General features: G+C 37.5%; 1 protein-coding gene across 1 annotated transcript in view; it reads left to right on the top strand.

Annotated features, from left to right (window-relative positions):
• Positions 1-24311, top strand: part of LanB1 (laminin subunit beta-1) — a 754433-nt gene that overhangs the window by 173441 nt on the left and 556681 nt on the right. Inside the window, exon 4 of the mRNA XM_090400882.1 lies at positions 20422-20677. Within this exon, the coding sequence (XP_090257008.1) occupies positions 20422-20677 (256 nt within the window). The remainder of the gene's footprint in view (positions 1-20421; positions 20678-24311) is intronic.

The raw sequence follows: 24311 nt of genomic DNA on the forward strand, positions 1-24311 counted from the left end.
TAAGACATTCTGTTCAATATCCCTCAAGAATTCTAGAAAGTTCATTCCCTTATTGTTACATGCATCTTCCTCTCCCCAGTTTATACTACTGTGGTTAAAATCTCCCATAGCAATCATTCTTCTTGCACTTGCCAAACTCAACTGTCTAAACTTTTCCTGGTCCCCACCCTCTGTGCTCCTGGGTCTGTAACAACACCCCACTAAATATCCTGTCTTGCCCACCTCTACCTCACACCAAATATATCCAAGCATGGATATATTTAAAGGATAATATGTGTGCATTTGTGTGTGGGGGGAATCTGATGCAAATTCTACTGAACTGTGACCATAGAAATATTCATAGAAAATGCAAGTTTCAGAAACTGAACATTTGTGTGATTGAGAGTGGACTAAAGTGAATTGATTCATTAAACAGCCTAATTTCTCTCATCTGTGCTATGTCAAGTATTTTTAAGGAAACTCTCAGGGACACCATTCCAAATGTGAGAGCAGTTCTTAGTGTTGTAGGTAGTTTTTTCACTTGGCTATAAAGTATATTATGCTTGACAAGAAAATAGATTCTTGTTTTAATCCTTATTCAAGTATAAGCAAACAAATTTTGTTCACAAAGTATCTTTATTGCAGTCTACTTGTATATAGAGCATAGGTTCCTAAAGTGGGCGTGGGTGGTAACGCCCACCCCCCATTGGGCGCTGAAGCCTTCTAGAGGGACTATAGTGGGATCAGAAGCATTTGGGGGCGTTTAGGTGGTGTAGGGGTCGGTGGCTCTTTATAGAAGAAATTAATAATACATATTTAAAAATTAATTATTTTTGTGATTTTGTGATTAGATAATAATTTAAAATTTAAATATTGCATTTTAATTCATCTTATGCCCGTCTTACACGATCAGTTTTTTTATCAATTTACTATTTCAATTATTTAATCATTTGAAAATTTACCATGTCAGATTTTTAATGAAAGTTGAACCCGATATTAACAAACTTTTAAAAATGCACAAGGCTCATCCTTCACATTAATTTGGTATTTTTTCTTTGTATTTTTACTTTGTAAGTTCGAAATAAACCATCTAATACATTTGATGGTGTTTTAATTATTACAGTAAGATTCTTACTAATGTAATCTCTTAATATGTATTCCGAATTTTCATATTTAAACCATTGTATGAAACTGTGCAGAATGTTATTCGAGCATACATTTTACAATCTTTACATATGGGCTACGTTTCACCAAAATCGGTATAGCAATAACTGTGTTCAAGATGAAGCACATATTGACCACTTGGTGGCCTCTTGTGGAAATGGGTACTTGGGAGAAGGGGGGACAACATCAGGTAACACTGAGCCCAGCGGAGTCTAGAGGGGATAATGCTAGGTATGGAAAGAACGGCATTTATATGCTTTATACTAATGCCAGGAGTATCCGGAATAAGGGAGAAGAATTGGTGGAGCAGATAGCATCAGCCAGGCCAAACATTATTGGGATCACTGAGACGTGGTTGACAGCGGAGGATATAATAACAGGAATGGAAGTCGCTGGGTACAGCATTTTTCGGCAGGATAGGAAGGGAAAGCGTGGTGGTGGAGTACTGCTTATGATAAGTGACGACCTATGTCTTCTAAGAGTGGAGGCTTTGGAAGGCAGTGACATTAATGATTTTGAAAGCATATGGTGTGAGGTAGAAGTGATCAAGACCAGATATTTAGTGTGATGTTGCTACAGACCAAGGAGCACAGAGGGTGGGGACCAGGAGATGTTTAGGCAGTTGAGCTTGGCAAGTGCAAGAAGAATAATTGCTATGGGAGATTTTAACTACAGTTGTATAAACTGGGGAGAGGAAGATGTATGTAGCAATAGGGGAATGGAATTTCTAGAATTCTTGAGGGACAAATGTCTTAGGCAACATGTAATAGAGGGAACAGGAGGTTCAAGAGTTTTGGATTTGGTTATAGCATCAGAAGAGTTGATAATAACTGAGATGGCATCTCTCCCACCATTTGGAGAGAGTGACCATATTGGTTTGACTTGGAAAGTGAATAGACATGCAGGAGTATCAAAGAGACAGGATCGTATGTGGAATTATAAGGCAGGTGATTATAATAGTCTATGATGTCAACTTGGAGAAGTTTCATTGAGGGAGGAATTGGAAAGCTGGGATATCATTAGTGTGTGGGAAATTGTGAAAGAATATTTGTTAGCAGCAATGGTAAGTTGTATACCATGAGTGAAGAAGAGGACACAATTTGGAGTAAAGTGGATGACAAACAATTAAGCAAGAATTACAAGTGAAAAAGAGATATAAGGAAGAGATATAAGAAGACAGGTGAAGAGAAGATGCATGAAGAATATAAGACGCAGGCCAGAAGAGTGACTAGTATGGTAAGGAAGGCGAAACTGGAATATGAGAGGAGATTGACCCTAAGATCCAAAGAAAATCCTAGGGAATTTTTTAGCTGTGTGGCCAGTAGGAGAAAAAATGACTGTGGAAGAATGATGCTGTGGGTTAAAAATGGGAATAGATTGACTGATGCAGAGGACATAGTGGAATTGTTCAATGAACACTATTGGAGTATTTCATCCTGGTGGAGTCAGTTTTAATACTAGAGGGATAGGGCAGGTTCTTGGTTTAGAGGTACAGGAGGAGAGTGTGTTTCAAACATTGAGTACTCTGGATGTCAGTAAAGTTGGACTGGATGGTATTTCACCACGAGTTTTGAGAGAATGTGCTAGGGAACTGACAGTGCCTTCGACCTGTCTTTTCGATGAAAGTCTGGCTGCGGGAAAGGTGCCCATGGAATCAAAGGAAGGTGAGATAGTGGCATTACATAAGGGTGGTAGCATACTGGAAGTGTCTAATTATAGACCAGTTTGTGTGTCATCAGTAGTTTGTAAGATCTCGGAGAAAGTAGTGAAGGACCGTATACAGCATTGGGCAGATGAGGGCGGTGTTATCCGTGAGAGTCAACATGGATTTGTGAAGAGGCGCTCTTGTTTTAGCAATATGCTAGCCTTTTATAATAAAGTTACAAGAACATTAGATGAGGGAAAAGCATATACTGCAATTTTCTTAGCCGTAGCAAAGGCATTTGACAGGGTGCCACATGATAAGCTGATATTTAAGTTGCAGCATATGGGACTGGATGTTAGATTGGTCAACTGGATTCAGGATTGGCTGTCCGATAAGCATCAGAGAGTTGTGTATGGTGGAACAGTTTCAAGGAGGCAGAGGGTTACAAGTGGGGTCCCACAAGGCTTAGTACTGAGACCTATATTGTTTAACCTTTATATGTCAATGACATTGTCAGTGGATTGCAATGGGATATTCAGTTGTTTGCAGATGATATGAAGCTGGGAAGGATTATTAGTAATAGTGCAGATGTGGTAACCCTGCAAGAGGATTTGAATAATTCATTTTAAAAATTTTATGGAATTTACAACCATGTTAAAAAAAATTTTTTTTTATTATCCCGATGTTTCAATCTTCACATCAAGATCATCATCTGGAGCGTACATAAATATACAGGACAAGCTGAGTTACATCATTAACTGTAAGCTAGAGAAACAATGATTTGATTACATGTTATTTCTACTGGCATGACATCTGGTGGAAAAAATAAAATAAAATAAAAAAATAAATTTTTACATCAAGCCAAATTCTATTTTTACAATGACAGGAATAAACATTCTTTTAGATGGTTTTCTTTCAGAAACAATTGGTGTCCTATTTTTAGTATTACAATTCTTATTTTTGATTTACAATACTGCATTTTCTACAGTCCTGTTTATAGTTGTTCTTGGTGAGGAAGGTTGAATATATACCTTCCATATGTTTGGGATTTTTAAACCATCATTGTTGTTCAGATTGGGGTTTTGCAGGAGGTTCAACACACTTCCGTTTCTGGATACACTTGTCACAAGTCTTCCCTCGGGCAATCTTTCCTTCACTGTTTACCGAAAACCGACACGTGCAGGACATTATATACACATAAACTCCTACCACCACCCAACACAAAAACTAGATGTCATCAACACGCTAAAAAACAGAGCTCAGACGATTTGTTCCAGTGAACAGGCACTGAAAGACGAATTTTAAATTATCAGTAATAACTTACAAAAAAATGGATACAGCCAAAACACTATAAACAAAATTCTCTACAAAACCACAAAAAACAAAGACAAACCAGACTACAGTACAACTATAACCATTCCCTACATTAAAGGAATATCAGACAAAATAAACAGAGTACTACAAAAGTACAACCTCAAAGCCACCTTTAAACCTCCTGCAAAATTAAAAAGCTTACTCAACTCATCCAAAGACCCACTCCCTCCACTAGCTCACCCTGGAGTATACCGGATTTATTGTACTTGCAACATACCATATATAGGAGAAACAGGACGCGCTATTCCTATTAGACAAAAAGAACATAAACGACACATTAAATATAATAATTATGGTGAAGCTGGCCTTTCTGATCATGCCCTGAATACCTTACACAGAATTGACTGGAAAACCACCAGCTGTCTACATTACACTAGAACATGGTATGAACAGAAATTCAAGGAAGCCTGTGAGATTATCAGCAACCACCCCAATCTGAACAACAATGATGGTTTAAAAATACCAAACATATGGAAGGTATATATTCGACCTTCCTCACCAAGAACAACTATAAACAGGACTGTAGAAAATCCTGTATTGTAAATCAAAAATAAGAATTGTAATACTAAAAATGGGACACCAATTGTTTCTGAAAGAAAACCATCTAAAAGAATGTTTATTCCTGTCATTGTAAAAATAGAATTTAGCTTGATGTAAAAATTTATTTTTTATTTTATTTTATTATTATTATTTTTTTTTTTCCACCAGAGGTCACGCCAGTAGAATTACATGTGATCAGATCATTGTTTCTCTAGCTTACAGTTAATGATGTAACTCAGTTTGTCCTGTATATTTATGTACGCTCCAGATGATGATCTTGATGTGAAGATCGAAATGTTAGGATAATAAAAAAAGTTTTTTTAACACGGTTGTAAATTCCATAAAATTTTTAAAATGAATGAAGTAATGCAGAAGATATATACACAACCAATGGACAAAACATTAGAGATACCTACCTAATAGTGTGTCATCCTCCAGTAGTGCGAATATCAGCCTGTATTCTCTGAGGCATTGACTCCAGCAGTTGTTGAATGTAATTCCAGCTATGTCCACAGCATTGTCCACAACTGTCCCTTAGATGTCGGTCCAGGATAAATTGATCTGATGTCTCAGTTGACAGTATCCCAGAGAGTTTCGATCAAATTTAAATCTGGAGACCTTGAGGCCACTAAATGATCACAAATTCAGATGAGTGTTCCTTGAGTCATGCATGGGTGTTTGCAGGGTGGCATATTGCCTTGTTAAAACAGATGATCATCTGTGGGATGTGTGGCCATGAAAGTGTGTAGGTGATCAGCCAGTACTTTCTGGTAGCTTTCAGCATTTGAGGAACTCTCCAAAACACACTAAGGGACCTAATGTGTCACATGAGAAGGCTCCCCAAACCATCACATAGCCACCACCTCCTTGAACAGAGCTTACTTAGTACAATGAGACCATGGCCTCATGCGGTCAACGCTACACCTGCACTCTCCCATCAACTTAGTTCAACTGATATGGGATTCATCAGACCACACAACTCTGGTCCACTTTGCAGAGGTCCAGTTTTGATGGTCCTGGCAACAGACGAGGAGCAATACCCAATGACAAGCTGTCCATGGTGGTACATGATTAGGACATGTACCACCTGTTGCTCTGAAGTTGGTCTGTATGAGCCTGGACTGTCTCATCATCGATCCCAGTCATCAATGGCATGTAGTCTGCTACCACTTGCTTTCTAGGCACTGGTAAGTCCATTGATGGTATATTTGCAACCTTCATATGGTTGCCCTCAAGAACCTCAGACTTCTTACCTCTTTAGGCGATACAATGACCTGTCTGTCTTGCGAGGATAATAAGTCCACAATGAAAGTCGCTAACATCACCACATTTACCAATGTTCGTTGATTGCAATACACTGTTGGGAGGTTCTGATGTTTGCCTATTTACTTCTGCATTCGGTTTGGTTATGTTTCATTCTGTGCAGGAGATTCCAATCTGAACTTCCCATCACTCTTATCTCTTATGTTTTGTCCATTGATTGTATATCCCTTATACGAAAAGTGAAAAGGATATATTGATGGTTGAGACTTACAAACTTCTGAAAGGGTCATACAGGATTTCAATTGATGGAATTTTTCAATTTAGGGAGGGTGGGGAAAGGACAAGAGGGCATTCTTGGAAGCTGAGAATGAATGCTGCTAAGAAGGGGGGTGAGGGCTAGATTTTTCTCTCATAGGGTGCTGCATAATTGGAATGGATTGCCATTGGATGTTGTGAGTACAAGCAGTGTGAAGGAATTCAAGAATAAGTATGATATGCATGTAGTATGTGGCCTCCCTTGATGAGTCCCGACTATCTGGAGGTTTCTCTTAATAATAATAATATGTATATATATGACTTTGATATAAGAAATATAGCACCTATATTTCTTTAGACTATCCCACAAAATATTGGTAAAGCATTTACAGAAGATATTTCCTTGTGATGTTAAGCAAAGAGCCTTCATTCATGTTGATAGAAATGTTGAAATATAATCATATTCCTATCCTATCAGTGGTCCTAACAGGCAGTTAAGTACCCACGACCTTTCCAAGTGTTCTTGGACTTTGCAATCGTAACTAGAGGATAAGGTGGTTAGCCCTATGCCTCCCATTGTGTCCTGTGTTTGTAGATGTGTGTGTGTGTTCATGTGGCCAGTTTGCCTGTTCTGGGTGACAAAAACCTCGAGTTTCCAGGTGAAAAACCCCCTACGTTATGAGACTGGCTAACTCACCTTTTGTCGAAAGAGACCAGATAAATTCCTCACATCACTGACAGGATTCAAATTCAGATCTTTTCGAACAAAGGGCTTCGTCTATACTGACTGAGTCAAAGAGTAGTCTCATCATATTAACTGCCATATTTTCTGAAGCTCGTTGATTACAAGTTCCACTTATGATTGTTTTGCTGGATTTACAGAAAGGCTTTTGACTGTGTCTCTTATAATGCTGTTCTTGAAGCACTTTCAAGCATTGGTTGTCCTGTTCTTTTTAAAGATTATATTTCTGGGGTTATATAGTAAGTCATCTATTATAATTAGTATTGGAGATAAAATGCCATCTATTCCTTCTATACATGGCATTAGACAAAGAGAACCCTCATCATCATTTATCTTTAATATTGTTATTGATGGTTTTCTTTCATCTATGCTACCATATATTGGTTTTAATTTGAATGTATGCCAAATAATGCAATGCCATTTTCAGATGATTTGACACTTGTTACTGAAACTTAGATTGGTCTTCAGGAGTTAGACCATACTGCTCAATGAAGACGAGTCTTTTACCATCAAATTATGATAGGAAAACGAAAGTACAGGATTACATATTTAATGTTTCCAACCAACTTCTTAAATCTAGCAGTATTTTGGATCATTGGCAGTACTTAGAATTAATATTTTTGGCTGTTGGATGATGACCTTGGTCAAGTCAACTTTTACTATTTCTGGACAAGCATCATAAAGCTCCATTGCAGCCTCAGCAACTTGCATTATTAAATAAATTTGTACTACCTAAATTGTTCATTCTTTAGTATTAGGAAAACCAACTTTGGCCATCCTGAATAGACTTGATATAATAGATAGAACATCAAGCAGTTCAATCTTGAATTGGACTACTACAGGATGTACTTGTTGTTGTGGAAAAGACTTTTATATCTCCTACTGACAAGAAGCCCTTCACTGGCTCAGAAAGTGTTCTTTCTCAACATCTTTGGATACATGAAGGAACAAGAATGTTATCTGGATGGAAGTATATACACCCAGTCTTGTAGCCTGTGGTAGACATAATATAGATTAGTGTTTCTCAACCTGCAGTCTGCGACGATGGGACAGGTGGTCTGCAGCAGACTTAAATTAATTAAATAAATTTATATTTTTTAGTTATCCAAACAAATTAAAATTGAATAAGTAAGTAAAAATTATTGAAATCAAATGGAGACTTAAAAAAAAACAACAAATAGCATCAGACTGTTCAAAGGCAGAAGCAATAAAACTATATTGTTGTTCACTTCACTCCTCTTTTATTACTCATTGTTCTGGCACTACAATAATTTGTAGCTGCAGAATGACGAATAATAAGAGTGGTGAAGTGAACAACAATATGCTCACTTTGTATGTGTTATCCATATTTCAACAAATTGCTTGTTGTTTATTGATTTTTATTAGTGAAGGTTTTCCTCCTTCCACCAAGGCTCAGTTTACCTTCAGAAGTGCTAAATGATACTTGGACAAAGTATGTCATGAGTTAACCCCAGTATTTATATATTTTTCGGAAACCTTTTTTGATAATAGAAGATTGGCTTAGAACTAGGATTTTGAAAAGAAGAGCAAATGAAACAAGTGATGTGATACAAGTATTGTAACGGCAGATAAATCTGATACTATTAAAGTAGAAGAAACAAGCAGTTAAAAGAAAAAATACAATAGGAAATATAACAGTTCATATTCATATAAAGGGTTTACTTGGTGTGGAGATGAAAGTGAACATAAGCCTCAATGTGTTTTGTGTTATGAAGTGTTGTCGAACAAGTGAATGAAACCTGCGAAACTGCAACATTTAGAAACTAAACATTGTGATGTGAAAAATAAGCAAATTGAAAAAAATAAAGCCAATTTCAATGATGCTTAGCGACATTAAATCATGGGAAAGATGTAGTTTCGGCCAATGGTTCGATTAATAGCAAGGCACTGGAAGCATCTATCTCTCAAGTTTGCGCCTAGCAAAAATAGGGAAACCTCATTCTATCGGGAAAATATACTACTTTCAGCTATAAAAGATGTGGTAAAAACTATGTTTGGCAATAAGTTACTAAAAGATGTTGTTTTGACTCCTCTTTCAAGAACACTGTAGGTCACAGAATTAATGATATGGCAGGTGACGTAGAATCTCAGATAATCGAAAGAGTTAAGAAGAGCCCTTATTATGCGTTACAAATAGACAAGACTACTGATGTTACAGATAATGCTCAGGTAATATGCTATGTAAGATATGCGCACGATAACAACATTCATAACGATATTCTGTTTTGTAGAACTTTGTCATCCCGAACAACCGGAGAAGAAATATTTCACACTCTCAATAATTACATAATACACAAAGGGATCCAGTGGGAAAAATGCATGGGCTTCTGTTTGGATGGTGCTCGTGCTGTTACAGGCAGGCATAGTTGGGGGTTGTTTCTATGGTCAAGGAAGTGAATCTGGATATGAATCGGGTATATTGTTTTGTACATAGGAATGCCACCAGAATTTCAAACTGTGCTATACAATGCTATAAAGCTAGTTAATTTTATTAAGGCATGACCGTTAAATAATGGGTTATTTTCAGTACTCTGTGATGAAATGGGTAGTGAATATATATACAACTTTTACTTCATTCTGAAATTCGCTGGCTTTCCAAGGGCAAAGTACTAACAAGATTATTTCAATTAAGGCACGAAGTTTTATTGTTTGTAAATGAACGTAATTCTAATTTTGCATCACTCCTTGTTGACGAAGTATGGTTATCAACACTATCCTATCTTTCAGACATTTTTTTAAATTAAATGAACTAAATCTCTCCCTTCAGAGAAATTCTTTAACTGTTCTTGATGCCTACGACAAAATAAAGGCATTCGAGAAAAAAAAAAGTTTTTATGGATTAATTATGTAAAAGACAGACAATTTGCAAATTTGCCAACATTGGAATCCTTTTTAGTGGAAAATTATAATTTTGTTGATTCTGAGTTTCTGAAAATAGTTTGTGACCACCTCAAAAATCTGAAAAACGGAATTTTTAAACATATTTTCCAAATAACTTTTATAAGAAATTTCTGTGGGATCGCGATCCATTTCAGGCTTGCAGTCATGAGAACGACCTTTTGTTATCGCAAAAAGAACAGTTAATTGAGCTTTCAAGTGACAGTGGGCTTAAAATGCAATTCCATGATCTTGGTTTGGCTCGATTTTGGATCTCGCCTTCAGTGAGAAGTGAATTTCCCAAATTATCTGAAGAAGCATTGAAAATTGTAATGCAGTTTTTTAAAACCTATCTTGTGAGAAAGGATTTTTATCGCTCCTTCAAATAAAAACCAAATACAGAAATCATCTTAGTGTGTGTGTGTGCTGATCTTCGACTGAAGTTCACCAATATTGAGCCAGATATCTAGCAACTCTGCAAAGGCTGAGAAGCTGAACCATCTCAGTAAAAGTAAGTAGTAACATAATTATGTCATGTTATTTGGACTACAGTTTCTGATTATTCTCGTTACTGGTTTTGGAATTAATCCATTTCCAAAATCAGACAAAATCGGGTAATGAAATGAAGTTATGCAATGTGATGTCATGGTGAGGCTCAGCGCTGCTGGCAAGGAGGATAGCTGCGCACATCCTGTTTAGCGAAGTTCCATATCTTGTACGGTTGCTTGCGGGAATATGCGGCCAAGCACACCAAATTCGTTGCATGCAGACAACAACATTCATACGGTCATGGATTGTACAGAAACACACATCACAACGTAACGAATACAAGCAGCACACAGGACGGATATAAATAAAACCAAATGATTAATGAATCTGCCAGTTTACGATGAAACAGGACGGATATAATTAAAACCATCATAACACGATTAGTACAAATCGAATGCGTATGGTATATACAACATACGGTCGCTGGCAGAAAAATGCGCCTGACCACATGGATGGCACTTTACGACTGACATTGTGGTTTGGACTGTTTATAGATATCAGGAAAGACCTCACATAACAGGATGTCTTAATTTTTTTTGCTGATCATGGAAAACTTGTCAGGGAAATAAGGCGATTCATATCAGCCAGAAGCGTGTGTGTTTGGGGGGGGGGGGGGGGCATTAATGGCTTTCGGATGTTCTGAGTGAAATTTTTGGGTATATGTACACAGAATGGTTTTGACAGGACAAGGGATGTCATCCATGATGGAATTCATGGATGTCAAGTTCATATTCAGTATTATGATGAATGGAGTAAGATAAGAACAACATTTTTCCCTCGTCTCACAATGCTCTTAGCGAATGGAACAGTTTAAATGTCGCAGATCGAATCAGAGAGTGCTTGAAGATAAAAGTTGTGAGGCTAGCTTCATGAGTATGGGCAGATGAATGGGGATAACATATAAAATATAAACGTTGCTGTGGATACATAAATGGAGATTATAGATAAACGTCGTTGTGGGCAGATGAATGAAGGTTTCAGCTGGACTTCGCCGACATTCCCCATTCATTTGCCCATGGTACCAATGGCGCTAAAAAAAAGTTGTTGTGGGGTAAGCTTAATGAGTGTGGGCAGATGAATGGGGTTATCAGTAGGATGACACTGACATATCCATTTATATGCCCACAGCAAATCGGTAACTGATAGCTTTATTTGTTTAATAAAAATAACTTTGTTCAGTGATGATATACTTTTAATTGTTTACTTCAAACTTAGTTAATTATGTTTCCATATGTGTTCAAAACATGCTTTTAAATTTATTATGTTATGAAAGGCACAGTTTTCCCAAAATGTTGGTAATCCCCACATACATTTAAAAAAAAAAATTACATAACTTAGTGGTCCGTAGATTTGTTTCAGGAATTTTACTGGTCCTTGGGCTTAGAAAGGTTGAGAAATGCTGATATAGATACTTCGTGTAGGGTTGGATGGGTTCAGAGAGAGCGATTGACACATATAGCTCAAGGTATTTTAGAACCTACGATATAAAGTTAAGACACATGATGCAATGTGTACTATCTTAAAGAACCGGCTAAAATAGAAAGGATAGAAAGTATTGAGAAAGGAACTCAATATCAGGACTGAGGTAGGCATAAAAAATCTGATCTTTTGGCATCCAGAGTGGTATTGTTGTCGTCCTATCTGACAAATGAAGATAAATTATTATGCCTCTAATTTGGGTATTAAAAGACATTATTTAGATTAGCTTGTGGTCTTTTTTGCTCAAATAGAGGCATGTGATGTGTAAAATCCTCAAGACATCAATATACTTTCCTGCCGAGCCCTTCAAGGAACATCACACATAGGATGCATCAGTGAAATGACAAACAGAATACCTGAGAAAGGTATTAGTTAGGCATCAGCATATAATTGCAAAGTATGCATCAATAGTGTACACTATATGTGCATGCCATTGATGTGTGCTAGTTATTGCCTAACATTAGGATACTGTAATGTGAAGAATTAAAAAAAAAGAAAAATAGACACTTATCACCTGGATGCCAGCTGTGTATAATATGATAGATTAAAAAACTGGTGTTCAGGTGCATACCTCTTGAGCATAATTGGTGGAAGAAGCCTCTTTTTTGTATCCAAGTTTTTCAAAATTCTTCTTTCTGGTGGTCACAGGAGTTATGTTATGCAATATTACAGGTAAAGGAGGTGATTTGCCTTGGTCATCTATTCTGAAGTAGGATGAGCAGAATGATGCCAGATCAACTTAATTTTTAGGTGATGTTGCACTACCGTCCTTGATGATAGAGGCAGAAGCACAGATGGACAAAAGTTCACTAACAGCTTATGTTAGGGACCAGAAGGTATGACTACCACTGACATAAGTGGCAAGCTTCTACATTGATTGACTTGCAAGTGTTGCAGGCTTCATTGTAGATTGTGAACGAAGAGTTTTTGCTCAAGCCACCAAAGATAAGCTTTTTCTTTTCTTGGACTGTCGAAGCACACATTTGGAGGACGTGGCTTGGATAATGGGATTTAAAGGTCAGTAACAAAATTAACATTAGAACCCATTGAGGATGTAATCTATACGGATTAGTGGGTAGAAGATAAAGGTATTGGAAGTTTATTTTCCACTTGGTTAGACTATAATAAATTTAGTTTAAGCCTTTATCCAAGTGTAAGCAAACAAAGTTTGTACCCTGGGTAGTGGCCCTTCCCTTAATGCATAGCAGTATACATGTCTGCAAGGAGATGTGCTTTGCATTATGGGCGATACTGAGACAAGGAGTGATGAGAGCTTGGTCCATCTTTGCCTAGGAATTGCACCACCTTACCTCAGTCCTGAAGATATTTTCAGGCACAAACTTTGTTTGCTTACACTTGGATAAAGGATTAAACTAAATTTATTAAAGATAAAAATATGTTATTAATAAGACTAAGCTGTTGGGAAGCATTTGCATGGAGAGGAGCAGTTTTCATATGGTAGAACAATGAGAGAAGACAGGGCCATCCCTGGAAGTTGTGCAAGGGAGTAACAATTGGGAGAGTGATAAGTATTGATTGATAATAACCAAGTTTTTAACTTGTATGCAGTTGTTTATTTATACTACATGTATCTCTTCTTCATTTTGCTCTCTATATGACTAACAGCATGATTAGAAGGTTTCTTAACTTAATTAAAAAACTGCAAAAATTTAAATGTTTTCCAACTGCAGTTAATATCTATAGTTGAAAAGACTGGAATGATAGTCTCATCTTGAGTACCATATTTACTCGAATATAACTCGCACTTTTCTCCCCCAAAATTAAAGTTAGAAAATCATGATGCGAGATACATGTAGGGATTTTCGGAAACTAAAGTTTTTCAGGAAAAAATGAAATTGATGTTTATAATTAAATTCTCAGTATTCATTATAATTTATAATTGCTCACATTATTTATAAAATGAATGCATTTAAATTTTAATTATCGATGTTATTTATGCGATTGGTGGCTCACCTTCATTGCACGATATATTTGAATCTTTAGCGATAATGCTTCTGTAATTAAATTAAAACAAACAGTTTCATTATTGCTTGTCCTTTTATCATTTTGGAATTATAAGATCCCCATGATTTAAAAATACTGAAAATGAGTATGACTTACCAAAAATCTACTGTTCACTATTGCTACTTCTGGTTTCGCATATGATTGGTGGGGTATTAACAAAAGATTGTGCAACTCGACAACAAAGGCAAGCTAACGATTATTGAGTTGAAATGCTGATTCTCTTCACCCGAATTCCAAAATATCTGAAACTGCCATAACAACATTCACTATCTATTTTTTAAAGTTTTACACTTTTTTTTTCTATGTGTAAAAAGTGTGCAGAATATGCAAGATATCGGGGGTGTGAGATACACAAGAGGATGAGTTATTATTATTATTATTATTATTATTATTAAACAAGACCTCATGGAGTCAAAGACTCATCTAGGAGGTCCTTTTATCTCACACACATCTCATCATACCGGGTCTTAAACACATTCAAACTCCTTGCAGACACCACACTCTCAGGCAAGGCATTCCAATCATTCACAACTCTGCACGAAAAAAACCTGCCTCTCACTCCCCTACTCACACCCTCTTTATACAGTTTCCAGGGATGACCTCTGGTTCTCCCCTGATCTCCCACTATTCGCTGTAGAACTTCTCCACCATTGATCCTATAGCAACCCCTTACCAACTTGTAGGTCTCTATCATATCTCCCCTCTTCCTTCTCTCCACTAGTCTCTGCAAATTACATCTTTTCAATCTTTCCTCATACTCGACATTCCAGAGGTCAGAAACTACCTTAGTCAGTCGCCGTTGGACCCTTTCCAACATCTCCTCATCCTTCTGAAAACCAGGTGACCAAATCTGGGCACAATAGTCCATGTGTGGCCTAATCAAAGCCTTATACAATGGAACAAGAATCTCCCTACTTCTACACGTCAGTGTCCTCCTCATCATTCCCAGAAGTCTTTGTGTTGTCTTCACAATTTTGGCGATGTGACCCCTAAATTTTAGATCCTTATCCACTATCACTCCCAGATCTCTTATTTCCTCTACTTCCAACAATATATTCTTACCAAGCATAAATTCTGCATCCCATCTTTGTTTTCCAAATTTTAAAACCTTACATTTTGCAACATTGAACTCACACCCCCATTTGCTTGCCCAATCACTCAATTTATTCAAGTCTTCTTGCAAGGCCACAACATCTTCACTACTCTTTATGGTTCTTCCCAACTTTGCATCATCTGCAAACAACTGAATATCTCCATCCAAATCTTCGCCAATATCATTAATATACAAGTTATATTCGAGTAAATATGGTATCATGAGGCATGTTAGTGCAGTCTCCATTGTTGTGTAAACTCTGTATGTGATTGCTGGCATAGGAAAAGTCTTTAATTTTAAACATGCTAATTAGTGATTTTCAGATGTTGTGAGGGATTATTCATTGATTTCTATTTAGTCTTTCTTTTGAGTGAATGACTTCAGAGAGCTCCTTGAATAACAACCTGTCAAAGCACTGTATTTTTACGTGTATAAGATGCCCCCATGTATAAGACAAACCCTACTTTTTTGAACCCAAAATTAGGCAATCAATATTTTAAACATAAAACAGAATGCATTTGATATTTTTTTAAATGTTCAAAGTATATTTAGTAATTAGGTAATATTTTAAAGATACATACTAAGAAATTATGCATCACTCTCAGTTCTGGGCATATCTTGTTTTTTTTGGACATTTTTATGGGCTAGCACTTAAAATATTGTTAATGCATTAACTTACCCTGCCAATGAGTTGCAGACATGAATGCTTTCAGAGTTTTGATTAGTTTATTCAAAATCAGCCATTAATGACGTCAATTGACAGAGTTAACAAAGGCTAGTGTTTGGTGGAAGCCTGTCTACAGAGATAACATGCCGGCAGTTTCATCACGGCAACCATGGGTCTCTCAGACAGTTACCCCCCCCCATGTATAAGACGACCCCAAGTTTTGGTTTAAAAATTTTAGAAAATAGTATCGTCTTATTATTATTATTACCCCAAGACCTCATGGAGTCAAAAACTCATCTGGGAGGTCCTTTTATTACACACACACAGCTCATTATACCGTGCCTTGAACACATTCAAACTCCCTGCAGACACCACACTCTCAGGCAAGGCATTCCAATCATTTACAACTTTGCATGAGAAAAATCTGCCTCTCACTCCCCTACTCGCACCTTCTTTATATAGTTTCCAGGGATGACCTCTGGTTCTCCTCCGATCTCCCACTATTTTCTGTAGAACTTCTCCAGCATTGATCCTATATAACAACTCCTTACCAACTTGTAAGTCTCTATCATATCTCCCTGCTTCCTCCTCTCCACCAGACTCTGGAAATTGCATTTTCTCAATCTTAACTCATACTCGACATTCCAGAGGTCAGAAACTCTCTTAGTCAGTCGCCTTTGGACCCTTTCCATCATCTCTTTATCCTTCTTAAAACCAGGTGACCAAATCTGGGCACAATAGTCCATGTGTGGCCTAATCAAAGCCTTATACAACGGAACAAGAATCTCCCTACTTCTACACTTCAGTGTCCTCCGCATCATTCGCAGAAGCCTTTGTGTTGTCTTCACAATTTTCGCTATGTGTCCCCTAAATTTCAGATCGTTATCCACTATCACCCCCAGATCTCTTATTTCTTCCACCTCCAACAATATATCCTCATACAAGCATAAATTCTGCATCCCATCTTTGTTTTCCAAATTTTAAAATCTTACATTTTGCAACATTGAACTCGCATCCTCATTTCCATGCCCAATCACTCAATTAATTCAAGTCTTCTTGCAAGGCCAAAACATCTTCACTACTCTTCATGGTTCGTCACAACTTTGCATCATCTGCAAACAAATCTCCATCCAAATCTTCACCTATATCATTAATATGCAAGTTAAACAGTAATGGCCCTAAAACAGACCCCCTGAGGTACTCCACTAGTGACTTTCCTTTTCCTGAATATCGCTCCCCCATACACAACTTGTTGATACCTATCAGATAGCCAGTCTCCAATCCAATGTGCTAATCTAATATCCAACCCCATCTGCTCTAGTTTGACTGTCAATTTATCATGAGGTACTCTGTCGAAATTCTTTGTGAAATCTAAGTATATCACTGTGTATCCCTCCCCTCTGTCCAAGGAAGCAGTCACTTTATTGTAATAAGTAAGTAGATTACTAAAACATGACCTCCCTTTAGCAAATCCATGCTGTCCATCAAAGATAATACCGTTGTTGTCAACCCAACTTTGAATCCTAGTTCTCACAAGCTTCTCTAACAACTTAACCACAACACCTGACACACAGATAGGCCTATAGTTTGATGCTTGAGTTCGATCACCTCCTTTATGAAGTGGCACAATCTTGCCCTCCTTCCACTCTTTAGGAACTTGACCAAGTGCAAGACTCGTATTAAAAAAATATGTCAAGGCAGGTGTCAACTCTCTGGCACACTCCTTCAGAATACGTGGTGATATATTATCAAGTCCCACAGCCTTATTTACATCTAGTTTACTCAACTCCCCAAACACCTCTTGCTCACTTACAGTCAGTCTCTCCTCCCCATCATCTATTGCTCTCAATCTCTCCATGAAGTCACATTCACAAGATTGAAAGACCTTTATGAACTGCTCATTAAGCATCTCCACCACACATTCTGCAACAGCTGTCTTTAAACCATCTTTTCCTACAATGTCATCCTTCCATAATCATTCTTTCTTTTGCTGTCTACATATCGTAAAAACTCCTTAGAATTCTTTTTGGCTTCATTAGCTAACTGCTGTTCATACCTCTCTTTAGCTACCTCACTAACCAAGTCATCCTCCTTGCGTAGTCTTTGTAGACCTCATGGAATTAGTTATTTCCACTTCTCTTATGCTGCCTCCACAATGCCCTCTTTCTCTGTATCACATGCTTAATCTCTTTATTCATCCATTAATCTTCCCTCCCTTGGAATACATTTAGACATTGCGTGTACTAGATAGTTTTTGAAAATCCCCCAAGCTGCATTGATCTCTTTTCCAGCTGGCTCTCATTCCATGCTACACCTGCAAGCTATCTCCTGAGCTCTTCATAATCACCTCCCTTGTAGTTCCACATATACACTTTTCTCACAGAGGTCCTCGCACTGCTGGCAACCACCCAGGTAATCACCTCATGGTCACTCTCACCAATTGGTGGATGATTTGACACCTCACTTATAATTACATCCTCTGATAAGGTGACCAAATCCAAGACCCTCAATCCTCACGTGCCCTCTATTACATACTGTCTGAGGTAGTTATCTCTGAAAAACTCAAGAAACTCATTTTCTTTACTTCCAGTTGCTATCTCATCATTCCGGTCTATACTGCCATAATTAAAATCACCCATAATGATCACCCTTTTCTTATTTGCTTGGCTAATTTGATTGTACATTTCATTATCACCACCATCCACATTACCTGGTCTATAACAACATCCAACCAAGTATTTGATTCCATTGACCTCTATCTCACACCATACTGCCTCAAAACCACTGGCACTATTTCCCTCTTGCATCTCTACTTTGTATGGACATAACTCTTTCTCTATCATCAATAGCACTCCCCCTCCCTTTTTACCCTTCTATCCTCACAAAACACATCATACCCTCCCATCTCTATTCCTGTCAGGATATCGTCCTCTTCCAACCATGTCTCACTCATTCTGACAATCTTTGGTTGAACAGATGCAATTAATGCAACCATTTCATCTCTCTTGTTTCTTATACTTCTAGCATTTGTATACAAACACAACAGCTTATTTCTGGATCTACAACTAGTTCCACTGATACCACTCACTTGATATGATCTCTCTCTCCATGCTCGACTGGGACCATTTCCCTTTCTGCTTATTCGTTTTAAAACCCTTTTCAATTTCAACTGTTTCCTCTTGATCCCAGGTCATCCCATTCCTTTCCTCTCTACACATGCTCTCACCTCCTCTTGGAGCATTCACCTTTCTTATGCTGTGTACTCCTGTCCACCCTGAGCTTCCCTGTTTTCCTGCTCCTCTTGCACACCCTTTCTGTCATTTTCTATACTCATACCATTCACTTCCTCATTCATAACCACCTCTTCAATCTCATGTCTTACTCTCCTGCTCTTCCACATCACTTCCTGCATGATCTGATTCATTCTCTCTCACCCTACTCACTTTTCTACCTTCCAGCAGCAGTCTCTTCAAGCGACTCACACCATGACCACTCAAATGCAGCCCATTGCTCCCATACAGCTCACTTCATCCCTCAAACTCATTCCACACATTAACAAACTGCACTCCCGTCTCCTCACACATTTCAGCCAGCATATCATTCATGATCCTTGCTCTCTGCCTCATCTCACCAGTCATACCTAGGCAACACGCTGACCACCTTCCTGTCACACTATTCTCTTTTATCCTTCTAAGCAGCCTCCTGATATCCATTTTGTCCTCTGTCAAATCATTCGTACCGATTAAAACCATTAACTCCTTTGCTCGCTCCCTCTTCATATCCAATGCCTCAATCATTCTACTCATTTTACTGCCTAGAAAACAAACTTTATGCATCCTATCATTCAGCTCACCTTTGATAATGGAGTCGCCATACAATGCCACTCACTCATCTTTCGTTTACTCTTTCGCATGGAAAAATACGGTAATTCTAAGAATGGCATGCAGGATGCTTGGCAATTTACCATGTGATATTCTTTGAGGACGTGTGCTATGAGTCCACTTTTTTCTTTCTGGTTGAAGTATGATAAGATTGTGGAATGCACTGCCAGAGAGGATAGTGAGATGTTGACAGCAATGAGTTTAATGAGTGGGATGATAGACTTTGTGTTTTCTGAGGTTGGAGCATGTAATATAATATGATACATACATATTACATTACAGGTTTCTTTCTTTTTTTTTTTTTCTGGTTCAAATCATTTTCATCATCATCATGAACCATGGGCTTACTGCCTGCTGATGTCCGATTTCTCCTTCACTATCTTCTTCCACCTTTTTTTTTGTCCAGTGCACAGTGTTGCAGTTTCTGTAAACCCATTCCACACCCAGTCCTTTATGTCATCTATCCATTCTCTGTATGGTCCACCTCTTCTGTTTACACCATCCATAATACCAGACATGAATGTCTTTATCTTCTGGTCCTCACTCATTCTGCAGATGTGTCCGAATAGTTACAGTATCTGTTGTATAATCTTCTGCATTAGATACTTCTTTAGTTGTATCTTCTAATAGAGCTCTTCATTTGTGATTTTCTGTACCCATCCTATTCTTAGTATCATCTTGTAACAAATTCTTTCAAATGCCCAAATTATTTTTCTTGATTCCTTATTTATTTATCATTTTACTCAATCATTTTACAAATAATTTTACTCAACTCTTATTATACTCACACACAAGTTAATTTTTGACAATATAAACTTATGAAGCATTAAAAATATTAATTACTTCACTTTTGTTACTTATTTTTAGGTGTATATACTCAGGGATTGTCCTCACCACATGCATGTGAGGAATCTAGTTGTTACCCTGCTACAGGAAACTTGCTCATTGGTCGTGAAGATAAACTTTGGGCTTCATCCACATGTGGCACAAGAACTACTGAACGTTACTGTATTGTAAGTCATTTGAAGGAAAGAAAAAAGTGTTTTCAGTGTGATTCCAGTCCCAGATCCAGAGAGAGAGGGAATTTGCAATTATATCATGGTATCGAAAATATTGTTTCAAGGTATGTTTTAAGTATGGTCTTAATAATAATGGTAGTAGTTACATTGATATCTAGGTATAAATATGAATTCATGTAATACATGGAGTTCATGCCATTTCCACTCTAGATGAATTTGCCTTCTGGTGGAAAGGCCAAAAATAAGAGTAACAAGTAATAAGCATCATCATCATCATCATCAAATTCTTGCCATGTACCCTCAAGGGGTGTACAGGATATGACAGTACTACATGAAAAAATTACATCATTACTAATTTCCTATCTACAATTTTCCTCCAAATCAGTCTGTTACTTGTCAAGACTCCAACATTATCAGATGTTATATTTCTATCGTCTAAGGCACTTTGTACCGTATCAATTCACCTATATCTTGGTCTTCATCTGGGTCTTTTTCCTGCCAACCTGGCAGAGAACACTTGTTTTGCTAATCTTTCCTCTCCCATTCTCTTTAAGTGACCATACCACCTGAGATTAGCTCTGCTAACGCATTCCTGGATGCTGACAATGTCAAGTTCTTTCCTAATATCCTCATTTTTAATATGATATTGCCATTGATGCCATCTGTTCATGCCTCTAATCTTTCTCAGGACTCTCATATCTGCAGTCTCTAGTCTTTGGTCAAGTGTTTTACTTCTGACCCAGCTCTCAGATCCATAAGTTAAAACTGGTTTGAACAGTGTCTTGTATACAGCTAATTCAGTGTTCCAACTAATTTCTTTCTTATTCTATATGAATTTATTCAATTGACTTCCCACCATACCAGCTTTGCTGATTCTGTTGTCTATTTCTATATTTAATTTACCATCTTCAGTAAAAATCGTGCCTAAGTAGCTGAAATGTTTTACTTGTTCCACAAGTTCTCCATTCGCAACACAGTTGACATTTTCAATGATTCTGCCTATTTTCATTGTCTTTGTCTTTTTATTGCTGACCTTCATACCATATCTATTACAACAGCAATTGAATTTAGTCAGAGAATCTTGCAGACTTGTAGCGGATTTATTTAGAAGTATAACGTCATCCACATAAAGCAAAGAGCTGACATTAACATCTCCAATTTTGATATCAGGTTTAATACCACTTTCCTTCATAATGTGATCCATATAGATAATGAATAACAGAGGGGATAATGTACATCCTTGTCTCACACCAGATTTAACATTAAACCATCTTCCTGTACTTCCTTCAATTCTAACTGCTGACTTACAACTCAAATAAAGACTAAGTATTGCTTGATATAATGCCCCATTGACACCATATAACTGCAGCGTATTGAATAGCTTCTCTCTTGGGACCTTGTCATATGCCTTTTCCAAATCGACAAAACTTAAATACAGATCTTTATTATATTCCCATGCTTTCTCGACTATTTGTCGTAAAGTGAAGATCTGATCCTGACAGCCTCTATTTGGCCTGAATCCAGCTTGTTCTTCATCAAGCTTTTCTTCCACAATTCTTCTCAACCGTTTCTCAAGTATACTTGCATAGATCTTGCCAGGAACACTCAGTAGGGAAATACCTCTGTAATTCTCACATTCAGTTTTATTTCCCTTTTTATATATGGGTACTATGAGAGCTCTACTCCAATCATTGGGAATTCGTCCCTCTGTCCAGGCTTTCTGAACTATACAGTGCAGCCACTGTAAGACTCTTATACCACCATACTTCAGCATTTCTAGTCGAATATCATCTACTCCTGCTGCCTTTCCACATTTTAAGCCTTTGATGGCTTTTTCTACTTCAAGTATGGATATGTATTCCTGACTGCATGCATGCCTGGTCAGTGTTTTTTATCACTGTGCTGTCATCACTGCTTGTTTCATTTAGCAGTTTTTCAAAGTAATTACTCCATACTTCAAGGACATCTTTTTCTCCTGTTTTCATTTCACCTTTATCATCTCTAATTCCTTTTACAGCACTCTTTCCTCCATTCCTAAGCTTCTTCAACAACCTCCAGAATATTTTGCCACCTTCTTGATATTTATTTTCTATATTCTTGCCAAAGTCCTATCATGACTTTTGTTTAGCTAGTTTTTCACACTGTTTAGCTTTCTTACATTTGTCTCTGTATTCTGTAAGAGTAAAAGCTGACTTATTTGCCAGGAACTTTTGATATGCTTTCTTCTTTTCCTTCACTGCCTCTTTAACTTCCTGTGTCCAACAGGTAGTTCTGATTTTTTTATCCTTGCACACAACCTCACCACATGCCTCTCTGGCAGAATCAATCAATGTTTCCTTCAGAGTTTGCCACTGAATCTCCAAGGTTTGATTAGTGTTCTCAAACTCTTTCATTTTCTTTTCAATAATATTTCTGTATTTTAGTCTACAGTTCACATCTGAGAGCTGCTCAACTTTTATTCGCTTTAAAACTTTCTTACATGTTATTCTTTTCAATATGAAATTCAATTTTATCCTGCTCAAGACTAAATAGTGATCACTTCCAATTTCAAATCCTCTGTACACTCTGGTGTCCTGCACCAGGGAGAAAACATCACTATCAACAATAACATAGTCAATGAGATTTTTTCTTATTCCTAGCCTCTTCTCTCCATGTGAATTTGTGCACATTTTTATGTTGGAACATGGTGTTAGTAATAACCAGTCCATGTCCTAAGCAGAAATCCAACAGATATTTGCCATTATTATTAGCTTTGCTCTTTTCTCCAAATTTTCCCAAAATATTTTTGTATGTCTCACAATCATTTCCTACTCTACTATTTAGATCCCCAACAAGGACCAACTTTTCTTTTTTCATTGTGTCAGTTGCTTTTTCTAGAGCGTCAAAAAATTCCTCCACTTCTACCTTAGTAGAACCTTCTGTGGGACCATAGGCACAAATAAGTCTCATTGTCCAGTTCCCCATTCTCATATTTGCCCACATTACTCTACTTGAGACTGACTGCCATTCAAGAAGATTAGCCTCGTATTTTGTGTTGAATACTATGGCTACTCCTTCTTTTCCTTGATTGTCATTGCTTGATTATAACATTTTGTATTTATTGCTCAGAAAGATCTCACCAGTTTTGGTCTTTTTTGTTTCAGTCACCCCTATTATGTCGATCTTGTACTTATCTAATTCCTCAGCTAGCTCCATTTCTTTGCCATTCAGGCTTTTTACGTTGATAGTACCGATCTTTAACTCTGGTGATGTTGAATTGGGGTTTGTTTTCCGATTTGTTCGAGTAGCTGACTTTTCGCTGTTCGCCCTGGTTCCCTGGCGAAAACAACGGGGGCCTTGTTTAACCGGGCGACGCCCCAGCCGGCATGAAATTTTGTCATGTTGTACCATCATTTTTTATTTTGGTTTAACCAATAAGAATACAATTTGGTCGGCTAAATCCCAAATTGCCAGCCTATCCTCGTTCGTTCAGTATCAAAGTAGATACCCAACAGGGTGCACCACGAGAAGGTGAGGATTGGACATTAGGTCAGAAGCCCTGGTCGGTTCTCCGCATTCCTTTAAAGGCTATGTGGAGGTCTCCTCTCAGTTATACAGCTTTGACCCTTAAGCACCCCCCACTAGTTGTTGTAAAGAGAATATCTGATCCTGACAGCTTCTATTTGGCCTGAATCCAGCTTGTTCTTCCCCAAGCTTTTCTTCCACAATTCTTCTCAACCGTTTCTCAAGTATACTTGC

This window comes from Typopeltis vanoorti, chromosome 11 (genome assembly GCF_054136105.1).
Source record: "Typopeltis vanoorti isolate ZY-2024b chromosome 11, IOZ_Tvanoo_1.0, whole genome shotgun sequence".
In the NCBI taxonomy this organism is placed as follows: Eukaryota; Metazoa; Arthropoda; class Arachnida; order Uropygi; family Thelyphonidae; genus Typopeltis; species Typopeltis vanoorti.